The sequence below is a fragment of the Thermothielavioides terrestris genome, chromosome 1 (assembly GCF_000226115.1).
Source record: "Thermothielavioides terrestris NRRL 8126 chromosome 1, complete sequence".
NCBI lineage: Eukaryota > Fungi > Ascomycota > Sordariomycetes > Sordariales > Chaetomiaceae > Thermothielavioides > Thermothielavioides terrestris.
This window is the reverse complement of record NC_016457.1, coordinates 727892-740298: the sequence shown is the minus strand read 5'-3', so window position 1 is coordinate 740298 and position 12407 is coordinate 727892. Positions and strand designations below refer to the sequence as shown.

Sequence of the window (12407 nt, the reverse complement as noted above, 5' to 3'; positions counted from 1 at the left end):
AAACCTCAACTCTTCAAGACAACTGGTCAAGATGTCGGCCTGGGACATCGCGGAAGTCAAGATTGGCAAGAACGTGAGCCGCGGCGGCGGTGCGCCGCGCGAGACCGTCGTCCGCGGCCAATCCGCCCTCAACGCCGCGCGGCGCTCCGGCGCGACCATCACCACCGAGAAGAAGTTCTCCACCGGCAATGCTGTATGTCTTCTTACCTTACCCTGTCCCCCCAAACCATCCCCCCCCAAAAACACCCCACCAAGCAAGTTTTACTAACGCCACATCCCCCCCAAATCACACAGGCCTCCAAACCCGCGGTCGAAGGCCAGCGGCTGACGATGGTGGACCGGGCCGACGACATCGTCAAGCCCAAGACGGTCGGGGCGGAGGTGGGCAAGGCGATCCAGAAGGCGCGCAACGAGTACGCGCAGGCGAACGGGGGCAAGGGCCTGACGCAGAAGGAGCTGGCGACCAAGTGCAACACGACGCCGTCGGTGGTGGCGGCGTTCGAGCGCGGCGACGCGGCGCCCGACCAGAAGGTGCTGGCCGCCATGGAGCGCGTGCTCAACGTCAAGCTGCGCGGGAGCGACATCGGCAAGCCCAAGTTTGAGAAGAAGGAGAAGAAATAGATGGACCCTCGCCCTCTTTTTTCTTCTTCTGCCACCTCCTCTGGGGCTTTTGGTGTGAAGCGGTTCTATCTCTTCGGCCAGCCTTCTTTTCTCATCGTGAGGGATGGTTGTTGGGTTCAGGGTGGTTGGGTCTGGAAAGTTTGCGCCGTGGAGAGTTGGTTCTCACTCAAGCCTCTTCGGCCCGGAACTTGCCTGGCTATGATGCAAGAACACACGGGATGCTGCAGCAGGTTCCGCTGCCTGACGGTGATGGTTCACAATGACTTACGGGTTGAATTTGGCAAGGACAAGGGGGGTCGGTTGCTTCTTGGTGCCGGCGTTACACAGCGCAGGGGCTGCGCGGATAGACACGCATTGCAAGGCAAAAAAATAGACCTTTCATCTTCGCATAAGCCACCTCCTTCGCCCAATTCTGGGGTTATCAGGGAAACGTGATAACCACGCAATTAGACAATCAACCAGACATCCAGACCGACGATGCTAAGCTATGCTCCGCGCCAACCTCGTTTGTCCCCGGCCATGCGTCCCATTACTCCAGCCAGAAAGACCAACCCAACACGAACGGATTGCCCCTGATCCCAAGCCATAACATATACAAAACTCCACAACCATGCCGCACTTTCTCCGAGCGAGAAGCAAAGACGCAAGAACCAACCACTACCCCAACAAAACCCTCACCCGCTCCTCCACCTGGGCCTTACTCGGCTGCAGCCCCACCGCGCAGACGACGTTCTCCTTCCCCGCAACCGTGACAATCCGCAGCCACCCGGGCGCCACCTCGGCCGCCAGCAGCCGGACGCACGCGGCCGCGTCGTCCGGCGCGACGGGCGTGCGCAGCGAGTCGCGCAGCCGCGCCAGCAGCGCCGCCATCGTGAAGGACACGCGCGCCTGCCCCGCCGCCGCCGTCGCCTTGCACAGCATGCCGATCACGGCTGCCACGTCCGCGGCCCGCCGCAGGGCGGCCCGCCGCTGGATCTCCGCGGCGGACGGGCCGGATGGGTGGGATGCGGACTGCTGTTCTTTGAGGCGGATGCGGTCTAGGAGGGAGAGGGGTTTGGGGTTGGCGCTGCTGCTGCCGTCCTGGGCGTGGAGCGCCGTGGTAGTGGCGCGGGCGGCGGACTTGGCTTCTTGCTCTTGCTGCTTCCTCTGGGCGATGTCCTTCTTGAAGGCGTCCAGCGTGGTTTGGTTGTTGGTGACCGACTTGGCCAGAGAAGGGCATGGCTTGATGGGGGCCTTGGGGAGCGTGCCGATGAAGATCGTGGCTGGCTGCTCGTCGCTGCTGAGCCAGAGCGTGCGCAAGTTGGCCTCGAAGTCCATGTTGAGCTTGGGCTCGCGCAGCGGGCCCCGCTCGGCATCCGCGTGGAACTCGAGACAGATCTTGCCGCGGCCGTAGTCGCTCAAGAAGTATGGGGCTTTGGACTGGTCGGCCTCGCTCTTGACGGGGGTCCACGAGAGGACGCCGACGCACCGCTGGATATCGTCCAGCGTGACATATCGCTTACCCCACGCGCGCGTGACGCTCGGGTAAAGGGTGCGCAGGTCGATCGGCGACGTCGTGCCGGCGTGGGCATAGTGCATGTTGAGGGTCTTGAGGAAGGCCACGTGCAGATCGAGCAAGTCGATGAGCTCCCGCGGAAGATCAAAGTCATTCGGAGGAGCGCGGCGGTGGACGGTGGTCTTGCTGCGCTTGTGGACGGGGGATGATTGGAGGTTCAGACGCTCGAGCAGCGCCTCGGTCTGGCTGGTTTCATCCGACTCGAGCCGGCGCTTCCGGGTGGATGGAGTCGCAAGCGCGCGACTCGGTGTGCTTGGTGTCCTCGGGGCATCCTCGGGCTCGGCAAAGCTCACGGCCTTCTGCTTTCGCGAGGACACAGGGGTGGCAGGCGCCGCTGACTGCGCTTCAGATTCGCGACGAGCCTTCTTGGGGGTGGACTCGGTATCGTCCCGGGCCTTCCTTTTCCTCGAGCTGAGGACGACTTCGATGTTGGAGGAGCGCGGGGTGAAGGGTGTGACCTTCTCCGAGTTCTGCTTCCCAGTCGATTGCGGCTTCGCCGCCTTCCCAAAGCTGCTGAGAACCGCCGCCGGCGAAGCAGGCGAGGTGGACGAGGCGAGCTTGCCGCGGGGAGTGCGCATGTTGCGCGAGATGACACCGGGCATCGTACTTGCTGTTTCTTGATTCAATTGAATACAAATTGGAGGTTACAATGGGCGAGTGGGCGATTTCCGTCAAGTGATGAAGCAAGCACGATATGGGAAAGTGCATGTGCGTGTTGTGGAAGGTGGGAAAGCGTGGGAGGAAGACAACCAAGGGAGGCGCCACTTTAGCAGCGACGCGTGTTAGGCGCGTCGACGCGTGAGCGCGTTAAGTGGAGAACGCGCAAGTGACAGGGACATCACCGTTTTGCGCGCCGTTTGGGCTCCACAATCAACGGACAGTCACCCAGCCAACAACAAGGACCCTGGCGAGAGCGTCATGGGGTGCGAAAACGCCCGAGCCGAACATCAATATGACGGTGTCATCTGCCTGCTAGACGCGCTGCATCCGAGCCAGCTGTAGCGGAGTTTGACCTTTCTCGCCCAAGTCAGTTGCAAGCCATCCTGTATTCCGTAGCTTCGACAGGCATTGGCACGCCTTCAACCCTAACCCTCGATATGGAATGCTGTGTAGCGGGGTAATGCAGGGGGCCCTCACTGCACCGCACAGCGGGGCGCTCTGATGCGAGGTACCATCTTTCCACATTCGTCATCCCCGGTCCATGTTTGAGGTGCACATTGCTGGTCAATTGCTCTCTCCCTACAGTTTCGGCCCAGCTGAACCCTCTTAGCTTGTCCTTAGCCTTCAATACAATTCCGCCATGGCCGAACCCGAAGTAGCTGCGAAGACGCCCGAGAGCGATGCGCAAGCTCCCAGCAGCGCCCCGGCTCCCAGCCAGTCTGCCGCACCCTCCAGGCCGCTCATGGGCGAACACTGCACCTCGGACCGCCCAACGCCCACAGGGCAGACTCCTACCGGAGAAATCACAAAGCTCAACGAAGTCGATGTCAGTTTTCCCTCCCTCTTTAGTTTACGTCGCTAACAACCCCTCCCTCCCCAGGTCTACATCTCCAAGCCGCCCGACTACCCGCACACGCCCTCCCGCCTCCTCCTCCTCCTGACGGGCGGCACCGGCCTGCACAGCGTCAACAACCAGCTCCAAGCCGACCGCTTCGCCAGCGCGGGCTACGTGGTCGTCATGCCGGACCTGTTCGCAGGCGACGCGGCGCCCAACAGCCGTGCCGCCGCCACCGCCGTCGCGGGATCCAACCCCGCCTCCTCCGCGTTCTCCTCCGGCTCGTCCCTGCTCGACACCTTCAAGACCAAGGCCGCCGAGGCCGCCAAGAGCTTCCTCATCGACATGTGGCTGGCGCGCCACACCGAGGCCAAGGTGCTGCCCATCCTGGAGCGCGTGCTGGACGCGTGCGCCGACGAGTTCGCTGACGCGGTCGCGCACGGCGGCGGCGTGTATGCAGTCGGGTACTGCTTCGGCGCGCGGTACGTGCTGCTGCTGGCGGCGGAGCGGCCGGCGCAGGGCAGGAGAGGTGGTGCAGCCGGCGGCTCTGCCGGCGCGGACGAGGAGGCGAATCGGCCGGCGACGGTCGGGCCGCGGATCAAGGCCGGCGCGCTGGCGCATGCGACGCTCGTGTCGAAGGACGATTTCATCGGGCTCAAGGCGCCGCTGAGCGTCGTCTGTGTGGAGGACGACCCGCTGTTTCCGGACGAGGTCAGGATCGCCGGCGAGGAGTACATGACCCACAACGGGGTCGAGCATGAGGTGCAGGTGTACCCTGGGGTGCCACATGGTGAGTAGTCCGGTTGCCGTAGCACGGGCGAGAAGATAGCTGACGAGGAGGGTAGGTTTTGCGGTGGTGGGAGAGTACGAAGACCCCAACATCAAGATCGCGCAGGCAACGGCGTACGATCAGATGCTGAAATGGATCAACGAGCATTGAGAGGACATTCACGACAGGCGTTCCGGTTCAGGGTTGGGCTGTCTGGTTTCGATGTACAGCAGGCGGATACCACTGCGTTCTTGTTGAATCTGCCCTCAATTCAGGGGCAGTCTCCCGCAGCCTCACGAGATGGTGCAGATGATCTTGCCCATGGTCTTGTTCTCCTCAAGCAGCTTGTGAGCCTTTACTATGTCCTCCCACGGCAGCACCGTGTCGATCCAGACCTTGAGCTCGCCGCTCTCAAACTTGGGCAGGTACTCCTCCAGCCTGTCCCGCAGCCTGCCCTGGTAGTCCTCGTCGCGGCTCCGCAGGGTGCTGCCCTCGATCCGCGCCCGCTTGTAGAGCAGCTTGCCGATGTTCACCTGCTCCGCCACCGCGCCGCCCAGCAGGCCCAGCATGCAAATCCGCCCGTCGCGCGCCACCACGTCCAGGTTCTTCTGGAAGTAGCTGGCCCCAACGAAATCCACCACCAGATCCACCCCCTTGCCCTCCGTGCGCTTCAGCACCTCCTCCACCCAGTCCTGCTCCTTGTAGTTGAACGCCGCCGTCGCCCCGAGCTCGCGCTCCACGAAGGCGCACTTGTCCGCCGACCCGGCCGTCGCGAACACCTGCGCCGCGCCCGCCAGCCGCGACAGCTGGATGCCGGCGATCGACACGCCCGACGCGCCCGCGTGCCACAGGATGCTCTTCTTACCGCTGCTGCTGCCGCCGCCGCCCTCGACGCCGCCCAGCACGAAATGCAGCGCCTGCGTCGCCGTGAGCCACGTCTCGGGGATGCCCGCCGCCTGCTCAAAGGTCAGGTGCGCCGGCTTGCGCAGCAGCATCCGCGTCGACACGGCAATGTACTCGGCGTAGGCACCGCCGTAGGCGAGGCCGAAGACCTCGTCGCCGGGGGCGAAGGCCGCCGGCGGGTTATTACCGCCGCCGCCGCCGCCGCTGCTGCTGCTGCTGCTACCATCGGCAGAGGCGGCGGCGTCAGAGGAAGAGGAGGATGGAGTCACGGCGACGATGGTGCCGCTGAACTCGACGCCCAGCGTGGCGGGGGCCTGCGGCGGCAGCGGGTAGCGCCCCTCGCGCTGACTCAGGTCCATCCGGTTCAGCCCGAAGGCGCGCACCTTGACGAGCGCATGGCCCGGCGGCGGCTGCGGGATCGGGGTGGCCGGGTTGAGGAAGAGGGCCTCGGCGGGGCCTTTGCCATTCTTTATGTCTGTTTTTTTCCAGGCGGGGTTAATTCAAGTACGTGTGGAGTTAAGGATATGCGCATGGCGAAGCGGGGAGGGGAAAGGAGGGGGAGAGGGACTCGGCGCTTACCGACTGCTTTCATGAGATTTGCCATTTCGAGGTGTGTGTTATTTACCTTAGAGTGCTGTAATAGTCAGTTGGCCAAAATGTGTTTCCAGCTCGAGAATCGGTGAAAGGGCAAGTGAAGCGGAATATAAAGTTGGGATGGAGGGTGTTGGGACGACAGCACTAGCGGGGTGCAACCGAGGCACCCGATGACGTTATATTGCCCGGCTCCAAGTGGACAATTGGTGCCCGCCGATTATCCGGGCCGTCCCGGGTCCGATCATGCAGGGCCGGCAGATGCATTCCTTCCGGACAGAGCACGGACGTCGGATCTGACGGAGCGCCATTTCCGCGAACGGTCGGCGGAAGCGGAGGGGTGGTATCTTCCACGCACACGTTGGTCACTTAATCTGGTTTCCCGAGTCCGGGATGCTCTCCCTGTTGTGGGAGCGGGAGCCGTCGCAAGGCAGTTCAGACACCCAAGTTTCCACACATGAGGAAAGCCTAGCCATGTCGACGGAGCTTCCTTTACTCTGCATCTCGACCTCTTCATCAGACTCACATGCCTCGAACCACTCATGGGTCCAAATATCCTTTTCGTCCGAAGCAAACCCGTCCACACGGAGCCAGCTGAAGATACTTCGGGTCGCGTTCTCCGATACAAAGTCTTTCTTGATGTCCAGCTTCCCATAGTCAATGACCTGGGCTTGTTTAGAGCGCTGCGGTTGGGACGCAAGCAACGGGCTTGGGCACGCCCAGGCATCGTCACCATCGAGCGGCTGCTGCGTTGCGGTCCCTCCGTCAACGCAGTCCCACGTAAACCCCTGATACCGAAGCCCGTGGCCCTGGCACTCGGCATGGTTCCGTATTTCGATATCGGTATGTTCGAGCGGCGTCTCCCCAAACGGTCTCCACTGGCAGATGGGCACTCGGTCATGCGAGCCGGACCGGGAGAGATAGAGCAGCCGACACTGGTCTGCCCTGGCTACCCGGCCATCTGCAACGACGGGATCCGAGACGGGTAGCTGGATGAACGACTGTACCGTTCCCGACCAGGCGGCAGAATGGAGGTCGACTGGGATGTATCCGAAGCCAACGTCCTTCAAGAGGTCTTTTTGGAGCCCGAGGACTGCGACGCCGAGCCAGAGAGGGGCTACTTTCGGTTGTCTGTCCATCAACATGCGCGCGAGGATGAGGGGATCATCTCGAGCAACAACGGCTATGGCTGCAAGCGCCCCCTGGAGCCAAGGGGTAACGGCATTGCATTCGATATTGGGATCGTAGAAGCTACTTAGCAGCATGGGACGGATTCCTCTGGTGTGGCAGCTGAGAGTTAGGAGCCTGTCTAAGTCATCGGCCTGCTGAGCCCAGCCATGTGGTTTTGGCTGTAGGACGGAGGGAGAGGCAACTCCCATCGAGTCACCCAACCCGCTGATTGCAGGAGCTGGTAGCTGCAAGCCTTGGCCGGTTCTCATGGATGGGAAGAGCAGCACGGCGGCAAGAGCAGCCTGACTCTGATCCGCGATATTGTGGCGAGCACAGAAGTCGCCGAGGAAACGGAGGGCTTCCGAAGAGGAGGGAGGCACTGCCGAATGCGTTCCAATGTTTTTCGAGTCTGTTGTTGTTGATAGGAGAAACCGGCAGGCAGGCTGGAGCTGGATTGACCAAGGGGCGAGAAAGGCATCCCCGCCCATCGACATGGTCGCCCGCCAGCCCTGGCCTGGGGCGAGGATGGCCGCCCACCATCGAGCCTCGCCTGGACCGGCATCCCCGATATCCACCAAGACGTTGAGCTGGTCGGGTGAAGCAGCAGCGTGCGCGTTCGGGGTGAAAACATCAGCCGTGCTGCTCGTATAGACGAGCGATACATCCTCGGGCATCGTCTCGACCCACCGGGCGGACAGGATGTACGCCCAGGCCAAGCTGAGCACGGCAAGATAGTTCTCGTCACCCCGCGCGAACCATGACCCCCATTGTATCTCTTCCTCTGACGCGGCTCGGACGGACACGGGAATAGGGCTTCTCGAAACCACGCTGATCTCTACCTGTTGACAGAACGACGGCAACCCAGGCGCGCAATCCGACTTGGTCGACCCCCAAGCAGAACGCCCTGTCGCGTATACCTGGCTGTGCCTGGCATACTTGACGTGCTTCAGACGCAGATTGCGCGGGAACGAGGGGTAATGGCGGAACGCGCTTTGCAGGTCGAGGTAGGAGTGCGGAAGCCCCGGTTGCTCTGCTGCGTCGTGGCCAATGCCGGACCACGCTCTGAAGCTTTGCTCGTAGATCTCCCGAAACTTCTCAGCGCTCAATCGGACGGCGTCGGCCATTGCTAAGCGGGTCGATACTCGCGCATAATGGCGCGCTGTCAGGTCACCCAGTAGTCAAACCAAATGGTATGTTTTGGATGGTATGTTCGCCGTCGGGCTCAGTTCTCGGCCCAGGCAGACAAGCGGTGGTGAGAGCAGGCTGCCACAGTGCTGTTCTTCGTTCTGCACTGTAACTCAATGCACCTTAATGGGCAACTCAGAAGAATTGAGTTACTGTGATGGGCAGCCACCTTGAAGTATTCCGTAGGCCGTAGATAGCCCCAAATTCAGATCATCTGTGAACCCCTTGAAATGCCAAGCGGGCTATCTCTCTTCTTGGTAGACGTTAAAGAGGTCCCGCCAAGACTAATTTCGGCCAATTGTCGGCTATATTTTTACAACGTTATTACGTAGCCACCATCGCCAAGGCGTTTACTCTATCGCCAAGGGTTAGTTCGCTAGGGGTATAGGGGACGGCGCTAGTCCCTTGCTAGTTAGGATTTAGGTTAAGGTTAGGATTTGGGTTATAGTTAGGGTACGGGTTATCCTCGTTTTCTTTTTTTTCGATTTAGTTGAAGTATCGTGAAGTTATTATTACGAGTCTTCGCGATATTGTATTGTTGATGTTGGGTCGTCGTTAAAGAGGTCTCGCTAAGACTAATTTCGGAGACTGCTATATACAAATAATTATAAATCGCTAAAGGTAAGTAGGACCGCTACAACTTAGAGTAATATTAATAATATAATATTGTAAAGACTTGTAACAACAACTTTACGATACCTCAACTAAATTGAAAAAAAAGAAAATAAGGATAACCTATACCTTAACTATAACCTAAATCCTAACTTTAACCTAAATCCTAACTAGTAGGGGATTAGCGCTATCCCCTATACCCTTAGCGAACTAACCCTTAGCGATAGAGTAAACGCCTTAGCGATAGTGGCTATATAATAACGTTGTAAAAACATAGCCGACAATTAGCTGAAATTAGTCTTAGCAAGACCTCTTTAATATCTACTAAGAAGGTTGTCGTTAAAGAGGTCCTACTAAGACTAATTTCAGAGACTGCTATATATAAGTAATTACAAATCGCTAAGGATAAGTGGGACTACTACAACTTAGAGCAATATCAATAATATAATATTGCAAAGACTTATAATAACAACTTTATAATACTTTAACTAAATCGAAAAAAAAGAAAACGAGGATAACCTATACTCTAACTATAACCTAAATCCTAACTTTAACCTAAATCCTAACTAGTAGGGGACTAGCGCTATCCCCTATACCCTTAGCGAACTAACCCTTAGCAATAGAGTAAACGCCTTAGCGATAGTAGCTATATAATAACGTTGTAAAAATATAGCCAACAATTGGCTAAAATTAATCTTAGCAAGACCTCTTTAACGTCTACTAAGAAGGTCGTTGTTAAAGAGGTCCTACTAAGACTAATTTCGGAGACTGCTATATATAAGTAATTACAAATCGCTAAAGGTAAGTGGGACTACTACAACTTAGAACAACATTAACAATATAATATTGTAAAGACTTATAATAACAACTTTATAATACTTTAACTAAATTGAAAAAAAAGAAAATAAGGATAACTTATACTTTAACTATAACCTAAATCCTAACTTTAACCTAAATCCTAACTAGTAGGGGACTAGCGCTATCCCCTATACCTTTAGCGAACTAACCTTTGGCAATAGAGTAAACGCCTTAGCGATAGTAGCTATATAATAACATTGTAAAAATATAGCCGACAATTGGCCGAAATTAGTTTTAGTAAGACCTCTTTAACATCTACTAAGAAGGTCGTTGTTAAAGAGGTCTTGCTAAGACTAATTTCAGAGACTACTATATATAAGTAATTACAAATCGCTAAAGGTAAGTGGGACCGCTACAACTTAGAGCAATATCAACAATATAATATTATAAAGACTTGTAATAACAACTTTATAATACCTTAACTAAATTGAAAAAAAAGAAAATAAGGATAATTTATACTTTAACTATAACCTAAATCCTAACTTTAACCTAAATCCTAACTAGTAGAGGACTAGTGCTATCCCCTATACCCCTAGCGAACTAACCTTTAGCGATAGAGTAAACGCCTTAGCGATAGTAGCTATATAATAACGTTGTAAAAACATAGCTGACAATTGGCCGAAATTAGTCTTAGCAAGACCTCTTTAACATCTACTAAGAAGGTCGTCGTTAAAGAGGTCGTCGTTAAAGAGGTCCTACTAAGACTAATTTCAGAGACTGCTATATACAAATAATTATAAATCGCTAAGGGTAAGCGGGACTACTATAACTTAGAGCAATATCAAGGTAGACGTTAAAGAGGTCTCACCAAGACTAATTTCGGCCAATTGTCGGCTATATTTTTACAACGTTATTATATAGCCACTATCGCTAAGGCGTTTACTCTATCGCTAAGGGTTAGTTCGCCGAGGGTATAGAGGACGGCGTTAGTCCCTTACTAGTTAGGATTTAGGTTAAAGTTAGGATTTAGGTTATAGTTAGGGTATAGGTTATCCTCGTTTTCTTTTTTTTCGATTTAGTTGAGGTATTATAAAGTTGTTGTTACAAGTCTTCGCGATATTATATTGTTGATATTGCTCTAAGTCGTAGCAGTCCCGCTTACCCTTGGCGATTTGTAATTACTTGTATACGGCAGTCTCTAAAATTAGTCTTGGCGGGACCTCTTTAACGACGACCCTCTTAAGAGCTTTACCTCATAATGAAAGAAAAGAAAAGCGTCAAGGGGTCCCGAGGTCCGAGGTGGATGTAATTAAAACGGTCGTTGAGGCGTGGAGGTGAATCTGGACGAGATATGGTCATCTAGGAGATGAACAAGGAATAACGTTATGTGAAGGAGATGCGAATACAATGCCCCCCTGGTTTGTTTGTTAGTTTGGTACTTACGGTGGGTCACAACAAGGGTTTGAAAGCCAATCAACAGTGGATTACAAAAACTGTACAGTACTTAATCTTCCATAGAAAAACAGAAGCGCAATAGGTCAATCTCAGTACCCCGTGTACCCCCCCCGGATTCTCAATCACCTGCGCCAGCCGACTTGGCATAGAACGAACCAACCGCAACAGATAGTCAGAGGGCACTGCATTCCACGCCTACAAAATAGCTTCGAACCTCTAGAATGGGGCCTGTTTATAGCTGAACTGCCCACCTGGCTGATTTGGCTGATTTCGCTGATTTGGCTGCCCTGGCCGATCTTGAAGGATTTAATGGTTTTGATGGTGGTGATGCTTTTCTTGATGGTTTGGTGGAATGCAGTGCCAGAGCCAGGAACCGAATAGGTGGGTAAAAACCTGGAAGGCCGATTTTTGGTTGGCTGCAGGGCCCTGTCAGAAAGTGGGGCGAAGAACCAAACTAACAAACAAACCAGGGTTGTACTGTACATACCTGATGGCGTCGGCGTTTCGCTGGCCCGGCTCGACGCCGACGCCTACCCACGAGTCAGATCGCCCAGCCGCATGTGTGCCAACACTTGCCCGTTCCTGCATCCGGCAAACCGGCAGCTGCACTATCTGTTTGACAAGCAGCGTTCAAGAATCCCCGATCCCTTGGCCGTTGCGTGGTGAGCTGATAAACTACCTAGGTGGAAGGTCTGGGCCGTCGGCGGTTGCGGGGTGCCCCTGCAAGGTACAGATGCGCACCGATAGTAGCACACTCATTTCCCGATTTGCGGCGCCCATCTGCAATCTGCAGGTACACGCTCCGCCGAGCCCCTGGCTGGCGGCTCTCCCGCTCTTTCATCGCATCATCTCAACTTGAACCTGGCAAGCGACGTTTCCAGGTACTCTCGGAACGAAACGCATGGCAGTAATCAAATGCCCGGACATTGAGCAATTACTCGAGAAACGAATACCATGTCGACAACTCGGTTTCTATCTTGAAATCAGCAGCGCCACTACCTGGCTCTGGACGCGCGGTGATCCCTGCAGGGCCCTGAGCCGGGAAATTGTGCAGCCTGCAGCCCGCTCCTGTTGGCTGGCGCCCGTCGGCCGCGGCCCACACCCTCCTTTCGGCGGACCCCTGCAGTGACTGTGATTTGGCCCCTTTTGGCCCCTTTCGGATGGAGGCATCGCCAACACCCTGTCAAAATTGGACAGGCTCCCCAGACGGTCGTCGTTAAAGAGGTCCCGCCAAGACTAATTTCGGAACCTAC

The 12407-nt window shown here is 55.8% G+C and overlaps 5 protein-coding genes across 5 annotated transcripts; 2 read left to right on the top strand and 3 right to left on the bottom strand.

The window, feature by feature from the left end:
* Positions 1–31: 31 nt before the first annotated feature.
* Positions 32–615, top strand: THITE_2027442 (uncharacterized protein; the record flags this gene model as incomplete). Its single annotated transcript, XM_003648610.1, has 2 exons — positions 32–193; positions 295–615. Coding segments are annotated over 2 exons (483 nt in total), but the record flags the coding sequence as incomplete, so codon positions are not given.
* Positions 616–931: 316 nt separating this feature from the next.
* On the bottom strand, positions 932–3112 carry THITE_2106375 (uncharacterized protein). The gene has a single exon (XM_003648609.1). It carries the CDS (start codon positions 2776–2778, stop codon positions 1279–1281), a length of 1500 nt encoding a protein of 499 aa, XP_003648657.1. The 5' UTR covers positions 2779–3112; the 3' UTR covers positions 932–1278.
* A 697-nt stretch (positions 3113–3809) lies between these two features.
* THITE_2106374 (uncharacterized protein) lies at positions 3810–4500 on the top strand (the record flags this gene model as incomplete). Its single annotated transcript, XM_003648608.1, has 1 exon — positions 3810–4500. A coding segment is annotated over exon 1 (611 nt), but the record flags the coding sequence as incomplete, so codon positions are not given.
* THITE_2106372 (uncharacterized protein) lies at positions 4501–6141 on the bottom strand. The gene is made up of 2 exons (XM_003648607.1): positions 5923–6141; positions 4501–5818 (listed from the first exon to the last, which is right to left on the bottom strand). The coding sequence occupies exons 1-2, from the start codon at positions 5945–5947 to the stop codon at positions 4734–4736; spliced, it is 1110 nt and encodes a 369-aa protein (XP_003648655.1). The 5' UTR covers positions 5948–6141; the 3' UTR covers positions 4501–4733.
* THITE_2106371 (uncharacterized protein) lies at positions 6142–8340 on the bottom strand. Its single transcript, XM_003648606.1, has one exon. The coding sequence runs from the start codon at positions 8226–8228 to the stop codon at positions 6300–6302; it is 1929 nt and encodes a 642-aa protein (XP_003648654.1). The 5' UTR covers positions 8229–8340; the 3' UTR covers positions 6142–6299.
* Between the last annotated feature and the right edge of the window lie 4067 nt (positions 8341–12407).